Raw genomic sequence first — 23,371 nt, forward strand, 5'->3', positions numbered from 1 at the left:
ATTTTACCTGCAACTTACTTGTTGCTTTCAAGGTTAAAACTCCCAAACTTGGCTGCCCTTTTATTGGCCACCAGTGGGATCACCTGACTATAGCTGGGAAGGGTGGGAGCTACACTTCTCTGATTGGTAGGGCTTCATCAACATAGCAACCAAGGACCCATGCTGCTTATACTGTTAGCTGGAATTGTATCCCTGTTAATATCTTGTTACGGTTACATATTATTTGCCTGTAAAGACAAGAACATTTAACCACAGGGTTGTTTTTTATTAAAGGAAAATGAACCTGTTTTTACAGAAAGGAATGTAATAATGTATTGGGGTGTAGTCTTATTGTGTGTGTATCAATAGAACTTTCTGTGCATATTGACATCCATGTGATGGAGTATGTAGTGTTTATAATTGACATCCATGTGATGGAGTATGTAGTGTTTATGTGACTGCACCAAGGCAAATTGTGTACAATAAGCTTTTTATTTTCATGGTTAATTGTGAATTCATTCAGTGTAAGATTACTGTCAGTATAAAACCTAAAGCAGGACCATAAATATATTGTATTAGGTTTTAATGATCATTAAGAATCTCCTTTGAGCCGGGTGGTCTCATCATTGTCTGACGGCACTTTGTGTTGTACTAATACAGATCCAGCAGTACCGAGTGGCAATGACTGCTAAAGATTGCTCCATCATGATCGCACTTTCACCAGCAGTACAGGAACAATGGTACGTCCTCTTGCTTCACACAAACACTGTTTAATGCATGCTCTTAAAGAGATACTGACACCAGAAAATGACCTTTTTTCATATCTATTATAACATTATCTTTGAATGCTATTTATAAATATGCCATAAAAGTATTTGCCTGATGCTTTTACATTACCTCTAGTACCACCATGTTCCTCTGTATGAGGGGGCTGCCATATTTGTGCGTCGCTTATAGAAACTCTAACTGACAGACCGAGACGGGACAGTCAGGTTGGCAAACAGTCAGGTTTAGGAACTTCAAGTAACAATTACTTACAAAAGCAGAACTATCCACGAAAAACATGACCCATAGGTAACTTTTAATGTAGATTAATATTTTGAGAAAATTTTTAGTGTCAGTATCACTTTAAAGGGGTGGTTCACCTTTATGTTCACTTTTACATTTTATAGAATAGCTAATTATAAGCAACTCTTCAATTGGTCTATATTATTTCTTTTTTTGATAGTTTTTTGAATTATTTGCCTTTTTCTTCTGACTTTTTCCAGCTTTCAAATGGGGGTCACTGACCCCATCTGTAAAGGTGGCCATACACAAGGATCTCTCCCCTATATGCCCACATTGAGGTAAGCGGTATCAGGCTGATCCGATCGTGGGCCTTAGGGCCTAACGATCGGATCAGAATGGAGGCCAAATGGGCGGTCGGATCACAGACCGCATCAAGGAAAAGACTGCCTGACCGGCATCTGCTCGACTTTCGGCAGATATTGATCAGGGACACTCGTCGGATGGCCCCACATACGAGCCAATAAGCTGCAGACTTGGTCTGTCAGCAGCTTTTATCGGCCCATGTATGGGGGCCTTAAGGCTACACATTTATTGTTATTGCGACTTTATAAACATCATCTTCCTATTAAGGCCTCTCCTATTCATATAAAAGTCTCTTATTCAAATCCTTGCATGGTTGGTAGGGTAATTTGGACCCTAGCAACCAGATGGCTGAAATTGCAAACTGAAGAGCCGCTGTATGAACTCCAACCACAAATAATAAAAAATAACCATTTGCAAATTGTCTTGGAATATCACTCTCTACTTAATACTAAAAGTTAATTTAAAGGTGAACAACCCCTTTAAGGTGATGGCAAGCTCTGCTTACACAACTGCAGCTCCTAATCACATATATGTGTCCATGTTACACGTTAGTGCATTGACAGATGAATTGCTGTGACCCAATACAAATGGAACAGTAGAAAGGTGCTCATATCCCGTATATCCCCTCGTGGCACCTATTCATTCGGACTGTGAATGCTGTACAGGATTGGCCAGTTGTATGTCTTGTTTACTAATAACCTCTGCACCTCTTGGCTAAAATCTGAAGCATGTTTGATGGGTCAGGAAAGTTATATCTACATAGCCATCAACTGGCTGGTGATAACATTCAGAGCTTGTATAAAAGATACACAGAGATCCCAGTTATCCAAACTCTGCTTGCATGTATGATATATAGTGAATAAAGTACCCCCTATTGTAAAATATAAGGATATTATTAGTTACCGAGGAGTTTCATGACCATATAAAAACATGAGGCCGAAGGCCGAGTGTTTTTATAAAGGTCATGGAACTCCGAGGTGACTTCTAATATCCTCATATTTTGCAACAGCAAGTACTTTATTTATTATAATACACAAGTTTCAGTGATTCATGTGACACAAATGACATCACTAAGCAGCAATTATAACCAATGACATCACTAAGCACCATTTAAGGATATAAGTTACAGGATATTCATGGCTCTTGTGTATTATAGAATTATTATTATTAGGATCTCTGCATGGTGCTGGCCTGCATGGGATAGTTCCTCATTGCTAGACTATTATGCAGAGCAGTTGAGGGCACACAGAGCATTTGCTCCGCTACTTTTAGCCTGCATTTTATTTTTGCAGGCCAAGAGTAGCAGATCCGCTCCTTTCTGCATCTTCCTTGTAGCTGTCCTGACCCCTTCCAGCTGTGTGTAACTACATGGAGATTGGCCTGAAATGGTTGCTCCCATGTTTTTGGGCTGATCTCTGCTTCCTCTCTGTAGCTACACACAGGCAGAAGCTGTTTTGTCATTTCAGCTACAGGGAGATGCAGAGGGCTCCGGGTCCTCACCCTAAGAACAAAAGGAATGGAATCCTGTTTCTTTCAATGCACTGGTGGTGGGATTGGCGGCAACTTTGTAGAATTTATTGTTACTAAACTCCTTTCTTCTTTCAGCCTCGATCCCTGGTCTGTGATCAGGAGCTCACAATCCAGCTTTATCCATTCTGTGTCCATTCTGGATTTAGACCTCAAGCCGTATGAAAACATTCCGCACCAATACAAACGGGACAGTAAGATTGTGAACCATTACTTGAAGAGTATAAAAGTCCAAGAGGATCCCGTAAACCTGTATAAGAAGAGCGAGGATTGCACCCTTCTGCTGCACAAAGTATAATATCCACTCCCCCAATCTGGAGCTGTGAATATGTTAACCCCTTTGTGGCCGAGGTCATTTTCTTCACGCTTCTTGCACATCCTTGCAGTGTGAAATCCATGACTTGTACTTGCAAAGGGGTCAGTCTGTAGCATTGCTGTTGGACTATGTAGTGCACTTGTATTGTGTGACACCCTAACACTGCCCTGGCTCTACATGAATACTAGGATGGTTATATAAGGGGCCTATGCATCGTAGGGCAGAGCCCACCCATTCATTTCAGTTTCCTGCCTGTTTGATACAAGAAGGCTGCTAACACATTGAAACCTATATATTGGAGGATTTTGTTTTACACACAATTAAGGCAAACGTCTGTCCTTGTGCATTAATTTTGCTGCTTTCCTATTGGGTGCCTACAGCTCTGAGCCCCACAATGGCCTGTGCAGTGTTATCTCACAACTAATCTCTATACTTGCACCATTTTGCTTCTCTGCTAACTGGCTTTAAATGTAGCTTTAATATTGCAGCAGTAATGCTTTATGGCGTTTAATGTAATGCAGCAAAGCCAGTTAGTTTGGTCACGGGGAGCCCTGCCTCTATTGAATAGCACTAACTCTGTGCATAACTAGCACCTCCGTTACCTTCCATTAAGGATCCAAATACTTGAAGATATTCTAAAGGAAAAGCAACACTGGACCCTGACAAGGCGGTGAAGTTTCAATTTGTCGTAATTAAACAGTGGAGGAGGGGGTGTGGAAGGAGATCTAAATGGGGTTATGTAATAAAAGGCACTAAGTCTGCCCAGGGGCAGTAACCCCCAGCAGCCAATCAGCAGGTAGAATTTACTAGTCACCTGTTCAGTTGCACACATTTTATTGGTTGCCATGGGTTTCTGCTCCTGGGCAAACTTAGTGCCTTATTTCAAATGGGTGAAAGATCATTAGGCACCACAGTTGCCTTGTTTCTAGTATCTATTTTAGTGGGACAGTGATTGTGACCGCTAAACCTGCTCTAGAGGCCCAGGGAATTCAGAATATGGCACCGGAGCTGCATCCCTTCTGTACAAAACGATTGTGGCAACACGTGTGTAGGAACAAACCTTTCATTCACTTACAGGTAATGGTTATTCTGGAATTGGGTGCAGGTGAAACAAGTGGAGACAAGTTGATTTTATTCTAGGCTGATCCTATAGATTCCCTTAGTGAGCATTTTACTGTCCATTTCTTTTACTTTTAGCTCAGATTCCCATAAGTAAATATCAAACAAAAATCTTGTGCCTTTTAAGAGCTGTCTGGGACCCAGGGGGTATTAGTGATAAGAAAAAATGTATATACATTATTTTACCAGCACTGCTCATGTGACTGCCCATCTGACCCATACATGACCAATTGTGATTTTTAGGAGAGAGACTACAACTCACGTGTGATAATGTGCATGAAATCATTGAGAATATGCGCCTGCAGCATGGAGTCCTCTATATACTCTGGGGCTCATTTATCAACACTGGGCAAATATGCCCATGGGCAGTTACCTATAGCAACCAATCAGTGATTAGATTTTTAAAGCCAGCTGCAAGTAGAACAATGAATGCAGCAATTTGATTGGTTGCTGTAGGTAAATGCCCCCCTATAGACTGAGGGAGGACCCGCAGACGTTGCAGTTGAACTTTACCTTTAAATCAGTATTGTAAAGATCTGTTAGAAATATTTGACCTTTTATCCACCAGTCTGGCACCAAAGTTATAATCCTGTTGCCCCCCGTTTTATTCCCAGGCTGCTGTGCTGGTAACGATTTAGTGACATTTACCTTCTGCAATTGCCTGAAACTTTCTTCTGTGACCTCAGACTGTAATTTATTGTTCAATTCTGCTTGTTCTTCTAAATTCAGGGCCATGTATGCTAAATAGGAATACTGACATCAGAAGTGTTTCCATCTGTGGGATTTATACCTATAAATATATATTATTAGGAGACAAATGTTATACATATGAATGCAATACCAGCAGTGGTTTGGTGAGAATGACAGAAAAAACGCTGTATGCAAATAGTTTCGGTTCAGTAATTCTAGCCCACAGAGCTAATGAGCGGGACTAGCACATACTTTCCCAACAGCACACATTTATTCTAAAGAAACCCAAAATGGGAAATTAAGTGACTCCGCTGCCGTTGAAGGACTGCAGTCTGTGTTGGTTCTATGACTGTACAGTCTGATTGGCTCTGGAGGAGTGCAGTGGTGTCTGATTGGCTGTGGAGGAGTGCAGTGGTGTTTGATTGGCTCTGGAGGAGTGCAGTGGTGTCTGATTGGCTGTGGAGGAGTGCAGTGGTGTTTGATTGGTTGTGGAGGAGTGCAGTGGCGTCTGGCTCTGGAGGAGAGCAGTTGTGTCTGATTGGCTCTGGAGGTGGATAGTGGTGTCTGATTGGATTTGGAGGAGAGAAGTGGTGCTATCAGCCTGCTCTCTGCAGCTGGGCATTGAGAAGTGCTGTTCTTATTCCTGTAAATCTGGTGCTCAAGCTATTGGCACAGGCCAGTAAGTAGTGATGCTATAGGTTAAAGCGCTGGGTAACTTGCTGGCACAATAGAAACCAATGAGGAGGATGACTATGAAACCTCAAATGTTGTTACAAATAGAGCAGTGCCAATGCCAGGAGCCATATACAGAGGGGCCATTGCCTTTCAATGTTGTGTTTTTCCCCCTCACTTTCTATAGAGTTAGTGTGTGTGTAATGTCACCCTGTGTGCAGCCATATTGGCTCTGGTAACACTGTGTCCTGAGAGGCTGGATTCTCTGCCAGATGAAATACATCAGAATCCACTGTATGTTCCAAGCCGGGTCCTTCACACAATTTTATATTCTGCCTAAATTAGCAGAGAGAGACACAAGAAGTATAAGGCTGCTCTTCTGATGACTGGACACTTTTCAGAATGCAAATGGCACAGAAGCAGCAGCAGAAGGCAAGTGATTGGCCTGGCCCAGTATTCACTTGTATGGCCGTTGCTCTGTATATGGCAGTTGCTCTGTATATGGCAGTTGCTCTGTATATGGCACTCACACAAGAGGGGCCAAGCGCTGTTGCTCCACTGAGCTGTTTTTTCATTGGTTCCCAACAACGGTTTTCTAAACCCAGGGGTAAGTTTCTAGTTTCTGGTCTTTCCCCGGGTTGTGCTCCCAGTGATGCCGGAATTTGTGACTATTAAACCTGGCAGCACAAGGCGGAGGAACTTCATACAAACACAACATCTGAACTTTTATTGTAATTGTATTTCTCCCCCTCTTTGCCCTGCATTGAGCATCTCCTACTGACTGTCCCAGGGCTGTGCCTTTAGTCTCTCTGCTCCCAGTACTTTCCTTCAGCTGCAACTGGACCAGAGAACAATAACCTACAAATTGGTTTAACCCCTTAGCTGCAAAGATGGTCTGAAAAACATTGTTGGGGGGGGGTTCTTGTGAGCAAAGGGCTACTACGTGGTGCCCCCTCCTCTTCCTCTCATCAGAAATGGAGTAGGAAACTTCCTGTCGTGCAGAATTTTGTATTTAATGCTTGTATTTATTTTCCAATGTATAATAAATTATATATAATGTGCCATACGTATTGTACATAGCGCATGAGCGAGGATATTGTTTATAAACGGACAAGATTTTTATTCAGTAAAATGCCATTGAGACAACGTTGCGATGGTTTTGCATTTATTCTGCGTCACACACTGGCCTCTGAGTCAGACAAACAGAAGGAGTGAATGAGCCGCTCAATGGAGCCCTGGATGCCAAACACACGCAGGAGATTTCTGAAGGCCGAGGCAGATCCTTCCACCGCTCCGTTAGTATCCAGGGCCAGGGCTGCACAAGAGACAGTGATACATAGGAACAAGGTGACAGGTCTAGGACATCAGCTACAGCTCCAATAAGAACTAGGGGAGCAAATAATTATCAGCCTCATCTTTATGCTGAGCTTTTGGTGTATCTGAGGGCAAATGGCCATTCTCTCAATTCCCATCCTCATCAACCCCTGCCATAGAGACTCAACAATCAGACAAGTTTCAATATTTGTCTTTAGGGCAATGATAAAACAAATGAAATATAAATCTCCTAACCACCTCCTACTGTCAGTCACCTCCCAAACATGATGAGTAATGCTTTAGGTCTAGAAAACATTAATGGGGTTTGTTCACCTTTGAGTTAACATTTAGTATGATAGAGAGGGATATTCTGAGACAATTTGTAATTGGTTTTTGAGTTATTTAGCTTTTTATTCAGCAGCTCTCCAGTTTGCAATTTCAGTAGTCTGGTTGTTGGGGTCCAAATTACCCTAGCAACCATGCATATGAATGAGAGACTGGAATACAAATAGGAGAGACCTGAATAGAAAGATGAGAAGTAAAAAGTAACAATAATTGTGTCACCTTACAGAGGATTTGTTTTTAGACAGGGTCATGGACCCCCATTTGAAAGCTGCAAAGAGTCAGAAGAAAAAGGCAAATAATTCAAAAACTATTAAAAAAATAATGATATATATCTATATATCTATCTCTATCTATCTATCTATCTATCTATATATACATACATACATATATACATACATACATACATACAAAGAATTAAGGTCCCCAATAGATACAAAGATTTTTCTTTGATGAACGACCGATTTTAGTGTTTAGTTTAGAATCAAAATCAGTCAAAAGTTTAGAATCAAACGATTGTGTATCTAACGATTTTTCGTCCGACATCGGTCAGCAAATTGATCGGCCAGGTTAGAAAAGTTTCATTGGTCACAGTGAAATCTATTGTCTAATTGTTTGTTTGTTTCTATGGCCAGCTTTAGCCATTCTATAACATACTAAAAGTTAATCCAAAAATGAACCACCTCTTTAATTCCTTTTATACCTTTATATGAGCGGGAGCTGACTTTGGTGTTTTGGCAGTGGTATTTTTTAGTCCTATAAATATGCAAGGAAAAAAAAAAAACCTTTTTCTAGCAGTTTTCTTTAAAAACTCAAAAAATAAAATAAAATTCACCCAACATGTGCCCCTAAATGTGTGTATAAATGGGAGAGCACATTGTCACACCCACACAGGCTTATATAATAACAATGTAATGTATGGGATTACCTTGCTCTGGAATTTTTGGTAATAAATCCAAGATGGGGATCACTGCCCCTTGGTCATCAATGTGAATCTTCCACACGATCAGCAGCTCACATCTGCACATGAGCAAAGGGACATTTTGGTTACAACGGAGACGGAGAGAAGGAGCAGCCGGGGATGTGAGGGAACAGGAGACCCTTGTGCCCATTTATATAGGGACAGCCACATTGTTACATGTATTCACTAGTGTATATATATATATTCCTGTAGCAGTGTTAGCCAGGCCATTACAGTGGCTACAGAGTGGACTTTGCCCAGAGAAGCTGAATCCACATAAAGAACAAGGTGAGATTGATGCAGTGAGTGGCTACTGGGCCCCACAGCAAAAATCACTGTGAATAGTGGCTAATGAAACGTATGAGTTGGTACCCCAGTAGCTCCCCTATACCTCCCAGCAGTTACACAATTGACTCCTCCCTGCATGACATTCTACAGTCATTCTAAATGAGACCAATAAAAGCACAATGTCACCAGGATCCTGGATATTGCAGCTGCAACACATCACAAATGTATATTGTATCTAGGAATATGTAGCTTTGTCTATACCAGCCCAAGGCAACCACAGACCTTTAGCAGCAAAGATCTGTGTCTCCAAAGATGCCCCAGTAGCTCCCGTCTTCTTTTCTGCTGATTCACTGCACATGCTCTATACTACTGTCACTTACTGAGATTAGGGCCTGAATGGCAGATGGAGGCTTCTGTGAATAGCCTTATAGGGTTGATAAACCTAGGGATTTATTATACACATACACTTATTTGTCTATTAATGTGAACAGCCAATCATTTGTAGACTTACCCTGGGTTTTGGGGATTTCTCAGAGTCATGTACTCAGCAGAGCCTCCAGCTGGCAGTCCCACAGCGAGCGGATACTTCTCCTTAAAAGAAAAGGTCAGAAGAAAGAGTCAGTTGTTGCGGCAGTGACACTTCCCAACTTCTAGGAATGAGACAAACAAGTGAGTGGTAAAGCTGCAGAGCATTTATGTGAATGTAACGTACTCCAGAATCTTATCTGGTTACTTTGCTGCTGTTACTGAGTGCAGTTACTGTTGGGCTCAGTGATAGGACAGATTCGCCCTGCTGAGCCGCTGATGTGATTGATGTCACAGGCAATTCCTCCTGTAGGGGGCGCTGATGAAGAGCTTGGTATATGTATGTTTGCTGTAGGTCATTGCTCTGGCTCAGGGGTGCCTAAAAGCTCGATTGGGATCTACCAGTAGATCTTTAGCTGGTGATCAATAGATCTCACAACAATGTCAACTAACAGCTTGTCTAAACCCCCCTCCTGTCTCATGCTTTTCAATCAGATATTTATGATGTTAAGGTGACACAAGAAATAGTGGTTTGTTAATTATAGCAATATACAATTTCCCATTCATCGGTATTTAAGACATTTTTTAAAGTAATATTTTCCATGGAGCAGAATGCCAACTAAAAGTTACAGAAGGCCGTCTCCCATATGTTTATTTCACACACAGACCAGCTTCCCAGTCTCCTCACACCATCCCCCAGGCTGCAACATTCTAACATCCTTCAAAGGTAATTAACTTTATAAAACTTAACACAGTTTATGCAAATACACAACACCATATACTCCATTTTATTCAAATAATCAAAATGTTTAAACATGATTTCCTTTTTCTCTGTAATAATAAGACAGTACCTTGTACTTGATCCCAACTAAGATATAATTAATCCTTATTGGAAGCAAAGCCAGCCTATTGGGTTTATTTAATGTTTAAATTAATTTCTAGTAGACTTATGGGGGTTATGTAATAAAAGGCACTAAGTTTGCCCAGGAGCAGTAACCCATAGCAACTAATCAGCAGGAAGCATTTACTGGTCATCTGTTTAAAAGCAAACATCTTATTGGTTGCTATGAACTACTGCTCCTGGGCTAACTTAGTGCCTTTTATTACAGATGGGGGTCAAGGTATGAAGATTATGGAAATATCTGTTTCCTGGTAAACCCCAGGTCCTGAGCATTTCGGATAACAGCTCCTAGACATGTACGGAACACATTTTAGGACATCATCAGGGGAACACATGATCCTGTGTGCGCTCTCCTAACAAAGAAGTATGCAGACTCGCTCCCTCCCCAGCTCTCAGTACAAACACTCTCTGTCCTCAGCCCTCCCTCCCCAGCTCTCAGTACAAACACGCTCTGTCCTCAGCCCTCCCTCCTCAGGCATCACCCCTCCCTCCTCAGTACAAACACTCTCTGTCCTCAGCCCTCCCTCCTCAGCCCTCAGTACAAACACTCTCTGTCCTCAGCCCTCCCTCCCCAGCTCTCAGTACAAACACTCTCTGTCCTCAGCCCTCCCTCCCCAGCTCTCAGTACAAACACGCTCTGTCCTCAGCCCTCCCTCCTCAGGCATCACCCCTCCCTCCTCAGTACAAACACTCTCTGTCCTCAGCCCTCCCTCCCCAGCCCTCAGTACAAACACTCTCTGTCCTCAGCCCTCCCTCCCCAGCTCTCAGTACAAACACTCTCTGTCCTCAGCCCTCCCTCCCCAGCTCTCAGTACAAACACGCTCTGTCCTCAGCCCTCCCTCCTCAGGCATCACCCCTCCCTCCTCAGTACAAACACTCTCTGTCCTCAGCCCTCCCTCCTCAGCCCTCAGTACAAACACTCTCTGTCCTCAGCCCTCCCTCCCCAGCTCTCAGTACAAACACTCTCTGTCCTCAGCCCTCCCTCCTCAGGCTGATGGCAGGGGAGGGGTGATGGCTGAGGAGGGGGGGCTGAGGACAGAGAGTGTTTGTACTGAGGGCTGAGGAGGGAGGGCTGCGGACAGAGAGTGTTTGTACTGAGGAGGGAGGGGTGATGCCTGAGGAGAAAGAGCTGAACCAAGGTGTGACTGTAGCCTTTCAGGATGGGTGGGATGAGAGACAAAGCAGACAATGCTGCATTCCTCTGTTTTAGGAGATCGCATGCAGGAGAGTGATTTCCCCTGAGGATGTTCTAAAATGCTTTCCGTATACACATGTATACATCCATTGCCATTCTCCCTGGCTGGAATCAAATATTTCTGAGGTTCTCTGTGGTTTCCCAGATGAATCAACAGAACATTCCTGAGGAATACAGAGAATTGTGTGGCCACATTATTTGAGGTTAGAGGTTTTATAGAGAGGAATGGAGTATATTACGTCTCACATTGCATTCGTTTTTTTTGCTTAGTGAATATGATGTCACAAATTAAATAAATGACCATCAGCAAAATGAATATCTAAAGCAGAGCTTCCCACACTGCAGGGACGACTCTTGCTAAGGCCCAAAGCAGTGAATGGGGGAGTCTGAAGAACATTGAGGTGAATGAGGGGAAAATGAGAAACACTTGTCTAATACACTGAAACCTCCATTTTACATCCCCTGGTTTTAAAGAGATACAGACGCCAGAAATGGAACCATTGTATAAATCTATCATTAGATTGTCTTGCACGCGACATATAATTTTGCCATAAAAGTATTTGCTCAATGCCTATACATTACACATCCTATGAGCGGGTGTCATATTTGTACAGCAGGAGTCTGTTAGTGTTAGAAATATATAATAATATAGAAATAATTACAAGTGGGACTCATCCTGGTGTCACAGACCCCTAACTGCTTATGGTATGAATATGAAGAAAACCAGGTGTAAATTCCCATAGACCATTAACTACGGTCCGCTGAGACAATAAAGGAATTCTGTGACTGATAAAACACAAGATATTTGAGATATTAGTACAGGCCACTTAGAGGGGCGTCTGTTCATCCCTTCAGCTCATCCAAGAACTGAATAGCAAGTCACCTACAGATGATCACACAATGGTACTTTCCAGGCTCTTTATTGTGGGTCGGCCAATGGCTCCATTCGCTGGGGGAGAAGTGTTTCTGCCATAATGTCTCCATTATTACTGCCCAAGATATTTCCATGTGACAGTTAATAAAAAGTGCAGCAGTGTGTGGATCAAAAGAAGAATGAAAAGGCCACAGTGGGGCCCAACCATTTCTAGCAGCTCATTTATTTAAACATTGGAAAGTGATTTTACTGAAACTTTTCTGGGGCCTTTGTAACACACTCACGGCACTCTATTTAAGGGTTCAAGCACACGGGCAGATTTGGGGAAATTTAGTTGCCTGGCGACTAATCACCTCTTCTGCGGTGCGACAAGCTCCCCAAACTGCCTGCCGCCTGCTATAATTACAAAACGCCAGCACCACTGCACTCGCGTTGCTTCGATTTACGAAGTCACCTGACGTTTCCTCGTGAGGCAACCTCGGGTTCGGAAATCGAAGCGCCGCGAGTGCATTGGCACTGGCGTTTTGTCATTATAGCAGGCGGCAGGCATTTTGGGGAGCTTGTCGCCCCGCAGAAGAGCGATTAGTCACTGGGCGACTAATTCTCCCCAAATCTGCCCGTGTGCTTGAACCCTTAGGGGTCACACTCTATTTTCATCCTTTGATCAATATGTCCCTAAAGATCCAATACAAGTGAATAGAGAGCTTTGGCATTGGTGATTGTTTGTTTTTTTTATTCTTCCGAAGTCGCCTCTGAAGGAAACTTTAGGTAACTTTGTGATACGTTGGTTTTACCACCAGCATTTTCAGTTATTTCCAATGGAGATGCATTCACCCTGTCGCCCACTGCCCTAAAGGGGTAATTCATCTTCCAAACACTTTTTCAGTTCAGAGTTTTTCAATTACTTTCTATTTTTCACCTTCTTATTTATTTCTGAAGCAGCTCTGGATTGGGGGAACTGCTGAAGGGGGTCTTTGTCCCTGCTGAGCAGAATCTCTGGGTTTTATTACAGGCAGCTGTGAGAATTGATACAATAGTTACTAATATTCCACAGATGCTGCTGAGAAATGGATCAACTAAAGTAGCAAAATTGTAACAGTTCAGAATCTGCACCTGAATTACTGAGCTGCCAGACTCAAACACCAGAGACATTAACCTTTAAGGGGTTATTCATATTTTATTAAAAAAAAAAACCATGACCAATTTGACCTTATTTATTAATAAAATAACCGGATTGAGCAAAAACTTGATAAAATCTAGAACAAACGCTCAAATTTTTATAGTTTTTGGCTGCAACCCTCCAGATTTTCAGGCTTAACCCAGCGCAGGCCACGAAAACCTTGAGAGCACCTTGAGAGGTCTGAGATGGTGGATTTTCGGATTCTGAATTTTTACAGCAACGAGGTATAATAAATCTAGAAAAATTCCAAGTTCTTTTATCCTCCACGAAAAATTCTAGTTTTTGCCCCAAAAAGCCCAACCAGATAAATTTGAGGTTTAGTAAATAACCCCCTTAAACATAAATTTTGGAAAAACTGTAAGAAGTAAAAAAAAATAGAAAGCAATTGAAAACAACTCAACTGAAAAAAGTGTTTGATGGTGAACAACCCGTACTTGGCATTGCATTATTCTCATCTAAAAATACTAGAAATGTGTTTTTAACCGTTCCCTTATGGCTTTTAATAAAAATGTCTCTAAAATCTTTGGTAGCAGCAGACAGCCAGTTTACTTCCAGTTGGCAGTTTTCTCCAGCTCTAACTATTCTATAGGATGGAACCAATCACAGGTTATGGGTTGGCATTGAGCAACTAAACAGACTTGATTGGGAGCTGCACTGTAACACGGTGTAATGAGAGGGCTGTGATTGGCTACCCATATCCTACTGTAGAGTCCTGCGCGGGTCCATTTTTTGGAACCTGTACCCACAACCTGCAATCTGCAACCCGCATTCTTAGCCGATTGGACCCGACCCGCAAGTACCTTATCCGCAACCCAGACCCGCTGACCATCAAGAATCAGGAAGTGCTGTCATTGTAAACTGGAAGTGACATCATTGGAAGTAGGCGTGATCAGAAAAAAGGAGTAAAAGTCGCTATTGAGAAGACCCACGGAGCGACCCGCAAACCCGCAGGTTTTTTGCAAGTATCCCGCGGGTACCTGACCCGCTGCAGGAATCCTACTGCTCTTCTGGGGTAGAACTATTAGGACACACCCACCTCTTGCTCGTAACATGTAATCAATGCAGGGTTTTGCTTTAACAAATAGCTACATGTCCCCATTAACTTTTAGTGTGATGTAGAGAGTGATATTCTGGGACTATTTGCAGTTGGTTTTCTTTTTTTATTATTTGTGGGTTTTAACTTATTTAGCTTTTTATTCTGCAGCTCTCCAGTTTGCAATTTCAGCTGCTAGGGTCCAAATTACCCTAGCAACCATGCATTGATTTGAATAAGAGACTGGAATATGAGTAAGAGAGGCCTGATGAGTAATAAAAAGTAGCAATAACAATGCATTTGTAGCCTTACAGAGCATTTATTTTTAGCTGGGGTCAGTGACCACAATTGGAAAGCTCAGAAAAAAAGTCAAATAATTAAAAAAAAAAAAAAAATGAAGACCAATTGAAAAGTTGCTTCTAATTATAGATTCTACAAAATACTACGGTCTCCTGGATCCTGAGCAGAAACATAACCCCCAGCTCAGGAGAATGAGACTGAATGCTTTTTCTTCTGGGATACAACAAGGGTTGCCACCCGGCCGGTATTTTACCGGTAAAACACCTGCCAAAGGCCGGGGCTGGTATTACAAATTTAACGGCAATGTAGTTGTAATTTGTAATACCCTTAAAAAAAACCCTTGGCCCACCCCCAATTCGCTCAGAACATACCTTTTTTTTTCAGGCTTCTGGCCATTGCGTGTGTTGCTCCGCCCCCTTGTGCAGCACTGTGCGTGTCTCCACCCCCTTTTGCATCACAGATCACCCCCTTTTGTTCCCCCCCCCATTAGCCAGTAAATTTTTTCTAGAAAATGTGGCAACCCTAGATACAACAGATACCACAGCCAAAAGGGAACACATTCTAGGGGTTTAATTCAGCTTTATGTACATTTTGTTTCAGTAGAGGGGTTTTCAATGACACACACACGCCCCTATATGAAATGGGATATTCGCTTCACTTGCCAACATGAACATTTGAATAGCTGAAATATGTTCTTGCTAAACGAAGGCCAGAGAGGAATATAATGGTTAACTGGGGCGGGTTAAGGCCAAAAACAGAGCACAAACAATAAGTGAAGAAGGCCGGGACACATGCGCTGGTTATGAACACTCGACAGCTCGTTTCATCCATTGAATTTGTGCCCAGTGTGGACTTGGATGATCTTTTAAGCTGCACCTACCAATTAACTGTATTTTTTTTTATAACAATAATTATAAAATAAAAAACTTCAAAGACTTCTGCATTTCTTGAGTTTATGAAACATATGATACACATGGAAGGAATAAAGACCACATGTGCAAGAAATGCACCTTATCCCAGGAGAGGTCGGTGCAAATCCCAGATACATCAGTAGCAAACTATACTGCCCAATGTACAGTGATACCAGCCATCCCTTCGGCAGCATCACCCTATGGACTTTGAGGTGTTTTTCCCTTTAAATAAGGGCTCTTCTGAGCAATTTTGTCATTTACATAATTTATTTTCCAGTTTATAAGGTAAGAACAGTTTTAACACTAATATAATGAATGGGAAAGATCGCCACCTGCTGGTCATTTCTGTTAACTGGACACAGTTTATAGAATAGAAAATTAAAGGGTGGTTCAACTTTAAAGGGATACTGTCATGGGAAAAAATGTTTTTTTCAAAATGAATCAGTTAATAGTGCTGCTCCAGCAGAATTCTGCACTGAAATCCATTTCTTAAAAGAGCAAACAGATTTTTTTATATTCAATTTTGAAATCTGACATGGGGCTAGACATTTTGTTAATTTCCCAGCTGCCCCAAGTCATGTGACTTGTGCTCTGATAAACTTCAATCACTCTTTACTGCTGTACTGCAAGTTGGAGTGATATCCACCCCCTCCCTTTTCCCCCCAGCAGCCAAACAAAAGAACAATGGGAAGGTAACCAGATAGCAGCTCCCTAACACAAGATAACAGCTGTCTGGTAGATCTAAGAACAACACTCAATAGTAAAAACCCATGTCCCACTGAGACACATTCAGTTACATTGAGGAGGAAAAACAGCCGCCTGTCAGAAAGCATTTCTCTCCTAAAGTGCAGGCACAAGTCACATGACCAGGGGCAGCTGGGAAATTGACAAAATGTCTCGCCCCATGTCAGATTTCAAAATTGAATATAAAAAAATCTGTTTGCTCTTTTGAGAAATGGATTTCAGTGCAGAATTCTGCTGGAGCAGCAATATTAACTGATGTGTTTTGAAAAAAAAAATTTTTTCCCATGACAGTATCCCTTTAAGTTAACTTTTTGTATGTTATAGAATCGCTATAAGCAACTTTTCAATTGGTCTTCGTTATTTATTGATGGTTTTTACAACAATAAACATTAACAGAACATGTGGAATTGTGCACCGAGTCCTTATTTATATAAGCAAGCCAAGATCATATCATGTATAATACAAATATAGAATATCGTGAGCCATAGTGGGTGGTGGAGAGAACCAGAAGAACTACTTTATTTTGGGGAGTTAGGCAATTGGATTTCTTTATTGGTCTCAAGCTATAATGCCCAGATTTTATCAAATTTTCAGGGCGAACCCTTTGCAATACAGGTCAGCTTAATAAGTGGTAGTGTTTTATTTATTAGTTCTCTCCATAATTTAATAGTGGGAGGATATGGGCTCATCCACTTCATTACCACTAGTTTTCTGGCGTAGAATAATGTGGCCATACCGTCTCGTCCACCTCCCCCAACAGACACCACCGGAGATTTTACTCCTGGGATTCTGATTTATATCCCTAATAACTGCTGACCAAAAACCAGAGATGACATCACATTCCCATATCATATGAAAAAATCCTGCATTATGGGTTTGGCATCTTGGGCATTATTCTTCTTCTGACCTGCCCATTTGTTTCAGTCATAAGGGGTTAATAAATAATTGGTGTATCGCCTTGAATTGTATAATTTTGTCTCAAGATAAAAACCCATAAATACTCTCAGTAGCCTCTTCCCAATTCTCTGGATCTAGTTCTGGGATATATTGGGTCCATTTAGAGTAGATCTGCATGAATGAGTCTGCACTCGGCTCCAGCAGGGCCTTATATATATCAGAAAGCAGCTTTTTAGTGTTAGGATCCCAGAGTCTGGATTCAAGTTTTGAGCTACCCCATGTTACAATTAGGGAATCAAATTGGGCTTTAAAGGCATGCCTTAAGGTGGCCATACACTATGAGATCCGCTCGTTTGGCGATCTTAACCCCACTAACGGCGAAATAGGCTGAATCTGAACGTTATTTTTTTCATATGATTCAGGAATCTGTGAATGTTCCTGTGCATTTTATCATTGAGTAAGTCCCAAACTCATCTATGAACAAGTGTTTGGCAAAATACTTTTGGGCTTGTGGTTACAAAGTACATGTTCATACATAGATATTCTGCCAGCTATTCCAAGGGGACTATGTGGCTAAAGAAATTTGTATAGATTAATTTAACGATTTGAGCATTTCCATTAGGCGATAGTGAATTCAGATTAGGATGGAAAAAAGTTGGGTCCAACATAGGATTTCTTCAAGTCACTCCTTGGGCTCAGTTATAAAAACTAGGCAAATTTGCCCACCCAAAATAATTGATTGGTTGCCATAGGTTACTGGCCAGCTACAAATCTATCTCGTGAGCCCCACTAACTTGGCCAATTACTCTCAACCAAGAAGGTTTGACAAGAGTGGTACAATACTTCTCTCTGTATCAATGACTATTATTTCAATATGAACCAATACATGGATAAGCATACATACACGTTTATAGATTAACCCCTTACTGTTCCTGTAACTGCCTCTCAAGAATCAGGACTCTTGATGCCTTTATGTCTGTTTATGGGCCCTCATGGACTTAATCCTACAATCCTCTGGTTGATTAAATCAAGGGGGCATCAGTGGTCCTTAAAACAATAAATAACTGTTTACTTTCATAAATGTAGCACAACTTCCAGGACTAGGGTCAGGGCACACAGGCTGATTTGGGGAGATTAGCTGCCCGGCAACAAATCTCCTCTTCTTCGGGGCGACTAATCTCCCTGAACTGCCTCCCCTGCCTTCCCACCGGCTAAAATGTAAATCGCCGGCGGGATGGCACTTGGATCGAATCGTTTTCCAAAGTCGCCCGACGAGGAAACTTTGTCCCCGAATCTGTGTGCCCTGAACCTTAAAGTCCATATGAATTCAGTAGAGTTAGTCAACAGTTACTTATGTACACAGATTCTAGCACCAAGCTATACCCATCAGGGGTTAATAATCAAACATCAGATTTAGTCAACTTGGAAGTGTCAAATCCCAAGCATCAGGCACTTCAAGTGGAACTAGTTGAGCGACAGTAATCCCTAAATCCACTTGTATCCTACTCAGGATGCTAATCCTATTACTTCTCCTCAGTGGAGCTCAAGCTGCTCACAAACTAACATGCACCGATCTCTCACTGCTGGATTGAGCTATATTCACACTATGTTCTCCTATTGGGTATGCAGCACCTCTTCCCAGGCCCTCTCCTGCACCCATGTTCCAGGCAGAGCACATGTTAGGTTCCCTTTTCTAGAACAGAACACATTGTGGCCACTTACTGAACTGCCAGGAGAATACTTTAACTGAGGACAGGGAGCACATTTCCCTCCCAGCTATAAATGATGGCCTACTTAGCTTGCCAAAACCTTAAGTGACTGCCTGAATAAAGGGTAACTACTTTCAGTCCCCTACACATGGAGTAGCTTCAGTGTTTAAAAAATTCAAACTTTGCCTTCCTATATTTATTTGAATATTTCCATGAGAGAAACACAGTGGGGGAATTCAGGAAGATAGAGCAGCCCTTTCACCAGCGTTAAGCGAACGTTCTTTCCCTGCTGTCTCAAAAATATTTATACAAGGTCTGGAACAAAGGTCAAGCAGAATTCTTTAGCTTTTAGACAAGTGGTGGATATGAACCAACTGGGCAGAGAAACTGCAGCACATTTAATTTGATCAGACAAAGAGCCAAGAAGGAAATGCTGGCAGACAGGGATCAGTTCAGTTGGATTGTAGGCAGGGGTACATTTCCTTTCTGTTGGATATGGGCTAGAAATCTGAGTTGCCTCTTGTTTTAAAATTAGTACATAAAAGAAACAACTGAAATGTGCAACTGAATGTGTGATCTTCTCTTGTGTGATCTTCTCTGCTATTTATCGAGCTGTAGTGTTTGAGGCCAAAAAGTATTTATGACTTCACACTATAGCACTGCGTGTATGTTTATATATAATATATGTAACCCATGATTGCCACATATCTGAAAATTTTAACCAGATGTCAAGAAAATGTAATCATTTTGCATTTCATCTCTGTAGACCAAAATGTAACACACTAGTTCCACTCTGCACATGAGCAATGGCTGAACAATTTTAGGATCGGTCCAGCAATACATATGCATGTCTTGTTTGGTGGCTATATGTATGTAGAACTTTATTTGTATATCGCTGTTAAGGAGTCACAGCGCTGCTCAATGCATACAAGTACAATATAAATAAAAGTACAATATATTTATATATATATATATATATATATATATATATATATATATATATATATATATATATATATACATACACACACACACAGGAAGGTCAAGACAGACAATAAATACAGTAAGTATACACAGTACACAGCTCATATCAGGACAAAGATCTTAAGTGCTGTGTAGTAAGAGACATAGTATGAAGGAGGCCCCTGCCCCATAGAGCTTACAGTCTAAGTGGGTGGGTAGCTAAGATACAGGCACAAAAAAGGTGCAAAGGGGACAAAGTGCATATGGTAAAGGCACTGTCCGATAGGTGCCAGGATAAGACTAATCTTCTAGTGCTTCAAAAGGTAGACTCTTAGTTTTTTCTTGAAGAGATTGAGAGAGGACTCCTCACAGAGGAATTCAGGGATGGAATTCCAGAGGTAAGGAGCAGCAAGATAGAAAGGTTTAAAATGAGAGGTGGCAGTGGATGTGGATGGTGTGAAGAGAAGGTGGCTCTGAGAAGAGCAGAGAAAACAAATGGAGGAGAGAAAAAAAATGAATTTCTTTGAATGTTTGCAGAAGGATTGTATATGCAGCCATGCTAAGGATATTAGTTGAGGTTGGACAGGTTCCCTCTAGGGAGAGAGCAGGATGATCCTGGTAGCAGAGGGGGGGGGAGAGAGAGAGAGAGAGAGAGAGAGAGAGAGAGAGAGAGAGAGAGAGAGAGAGAGAGAGAGAGAGAGAGAGAGAGAGAGACTGGTTAGAGGAGATGCAATAGCCTAAACTGGATAAGATAAAGGCATGGATTAGTGTTTTGGCTGTTGTTTGTGAAAGAAAGGTGTGTATGTTGGCTATATTGCGGAGGAGGAAACTGCAGATATTGGCAATAGTATTATTATAATCAGAGATGGAGAGAGACTGGTCGAAGATGACTCCCAATCAGCATGCTGAATTAACAGGGTTAATGGTCATGCACCAATACTAATAGTGAAAAGAAGAAATGGGCTAGGTTTGGGTGGGAAGACCATGAGCTCAGTTTTGGCCAAGTTGGAGATCATTTGCAGCTCTACATAAGGCAGTCTCAGTGGAGTTTGCAGGTCAAAAGCCAGACTGTATAGGGTCCAGCAGATTATTGGTGCAGAGAAAGTTAATAATATGGGAAAAGATGACACGTTCCAGAAGTTTAGAGGCTAATGGTAAGAGAGAGACAGGGCTGTAGTTAGACAAACAGGAAGGGTCCAGTGGAGCATTTTTCATAAAGGGCTTGACACAGGCCTGTTTAAACAACAAGGGGAAAGTACCAGAGATTAGTGAGGAATTGAATATGAGTAAGTACTGGAGTAAGGGCAGGGGCACACTGTTCAAGTAGAGGTGATGGCATAGGAGCAAGTGAGCAAGTTGTTGATGGAGAGGACAAGAGAAATTTTGAGACTTCAGACTCCTTTATAAGATCAAAAGAGCTGAAAAGGGAAAGAGGAGATTTAGGAAGAGTGAGAATATTGAAATCTGAAGGGTGGGAAAATTGTTTGTGGATAGAATCTACGTTGCTTTTAAAGAAGTCAACAAGGTCCTAAGAAATTTAAAGTGGAGGAAGTCGGCTTTTGTATGGGATTTACTCCACGTGTGCTTTGCCATTCATGTACAGGACCACAGAATCGAATCGGAGCGTTCATCCAGGGATGGGGATTGCAGCTCATTTGCATTGTGGCTGCAGAGAGGCATGAATATTGATAGCAGCAGACAGAGCTGAGTTGTTGGTATTTACCAGTGAATCAGGATCAGAGAAATTACTGAAGGAGGATAAGATAGAACTGAGAGAATGCGATATATTCACAGTGCGGGTGTTACAGAGGGGGGGAATAAGTGAGATAGAAAAAGATATGACAGTGATCTGAAAGATGAAAAGGATCATCACTGAATACAGAAAGATTAAGGTTTTTAGTAAAGACCAGATCTAGGAAGTGACCATCCTTATGGGTTGTTGTATTTGTCCTGGAGATCAAAGGAGGCGGTTAGATGGAGAAATCGTGATGGGAGGGGTCATCAATGTGACAATTCAAGTTACCCAGAATAATTGCAGGGCTGTCAGAGCATACGAAAAAAAGACAGCCAGGATTCAAAGTCAGAGAGAAATGTAGTGGGGAGCCTTTACATTAGCATTCTGAGAGAGCCAGTCTGAAGAGACTTAAGCTGGCCATAGATGTTGAGATTTTTAAAAGATCAGATCCTGATCGTGAGACCACGATTATCTCGAAACGATCATACGAATTGTCCATCAACTAAAAAGACCAATTTGCCAGGAAAACAAAGGGGAGCTGCCTGCTTGGCCCTGCAAACATAGATAGATTGCACTGGGGCCGACAAAGATTTTTTGACCTGGCCGATCAATTTCCGGACAGATGTGGACCGAAAAATAGTAAGATGTTCGATCGTTCGAATCCCACTTACCGCACGATAATTTCAAAGGATTGGTCGGGCTTCCCTAAAATCGGTCATTCGGCAAGAAGAATCGTCGAGTCTATGGGGAGCTTAAGAGCAGAAGACATCATTAAAGTGGATTTGTTAGTGACAGAGCGGGTATTAAGCAGTGCACAAGAAAAGGGACATAAGAAGAAGGGAGAGTGGGAATTTGAATAATGTTCGCAGCATTTGTGGGTTTGAGCAGAGGGGGTCCATAACGTGGCCAATGACAGATAGTTATATGGCAGGGACCCGGATTAGGAGAGATATCACCTACAGCTAGTAACAGTAAAAGAGAGAGTGAGGGCAAGTGGGAGAAAGATTTGAATTTTCTATGTTTATTTGAAGTGGTAGTTGGAGGTGCAAGATTTTTGGGAAAGCTATGTAAGGTATAGGAGCAGCAGTGTGTGGAATGGAGTAGAGAGGGAGATATTATGATAGAGTGGGAACAGTCAGCTGGAAGGGAAAGGGAAGAAGCTACCTTTGGAAGCACAAAGAAGAATGACGCCATTAAGTTTAGATCCCAGTTTACTAAACAGGAAGGCTGCCGGATCTTATTATGGCATCATAAATCTCTCGCTAATCCATTATGCACCTAAAGTTCATTTTACCCAAGAGCAGATGTTGCAGGTTTCAGCTACTGTACTAGAAATGGTGGCCACATGCCCAAAATTGCCCAGTATACAGTACTATTGGCCCAAACAGACAAGGAAGTACATTGTGAAAACACTGAGCTACTTTTTTTGGCAATATATAATTTATATGCAGCCAGGACCTGCTTGCTGACAGTACATTAAATCATATAGACTGCGGATCTTTGGAGCTCCCCTACAGATAAATCTTTTACTACAACAACATTAGAAAACATTCCAGAGCATATTTCAGGGTGGCTTGCCATTTAAGTTAAATTCATTTTCCAGTAGCAGACAGTAAATCATAGGGGTATGACTTATTGGAGACATAACATTCTCAGCAAAATACTCAGTTTAGGCATTTGCAAGTCGATGGTGGGGTTTACGGATTCGTTTAAATCAGATATTGTTTCATGCTATTGTTGCAGTACCTGCTCATGGCCTTTAGGGGTGCTGAAGTGATGCAGGCCAGGGAAATATTAACTATTTTACATCTGATGAGACATGCAA

The 23,371-nt window shown here is 41.8% G+C and overlaps 2 protein-coding genes across 8 annotated transcripts in view; one reads left to right on the forward strand and one right to left on the reverse strand.

The window, feature by feature from the left end:
- ippk.L (inositol-pentakisphosphate 2-kinase L homeolog) overlaps nucleotides 1-6,820 on the forward strand; it is a 44,451-nt gene extending 37,631 nt beyond the window's left edge. For all 4 annotated transcript variants that reach the window (XM_041590752.1, XM_018258930.2, XM_018258932.2 and 1 more), the window contains 2 exons: nucleotides 640-719; nucleotides 2,956-6,820. In XM_041590752.1, the coding sequence (XP_041446686.1) occupies nucleotides 640-719; nucleotides 2,956-3,175 (300 nt within the window). In that variant the 3' untranslated portion in view covers nucleotides 3,176-6,820. The remainder of the gene's footprint in view (nucleotides 1-639; nucleotides 720-2,955) is intronic.
- cenpp.L (centromere protein P L homeolog) overlaps nucleotides 6,679-23,371 on the reverse strand; it is a 150,576-nt gene continuing 133,883 nt past the window's right edge. For 3 of the 4 annotated variants that reach the window (XM_018256348.2, XM_041589080.1, XM_041589081.1), the window contains 3 exons: nucleotides 9,091-9,170; nucleotides 8,259-8,350; nucleotides 6,771-6,989 (listed from right to left, as the gene is read on the reverse strand). In XM_018256348.2, the coding sequence (XP_018111837.1) occupies nucleotides 6,850-6,989; nucleotides 8,259-8,350; nucleotides 9,091-9,170 (312 nt within the window). In that variant the 3' untranslated portion in view covers nucleotides 6,771-6,849. Of the gene's footprint in view, nucleotides 6,990-8,258; nucleotides 8,351-9,090; nucleotides 9,171-23,371 lie in introns of all 4 variants that reach the window. The other variant, NM_001114789.1, reaches the window with a different exon arrangement.

Source organism: Xenopus laevis, chromosome 4L, assembly GCF_017654675.1.
Source record: "Xenopus laevis strain J_2021 chromosome 4L, Xenopus_laevis_v10.1, whole genome shotgun sequence".
Lineage (NCBI taxonomy): Eukaryota > Metazoa > Chordata > Amphibia > Anura > Pipidae > Xenopus > Xenopus laevis.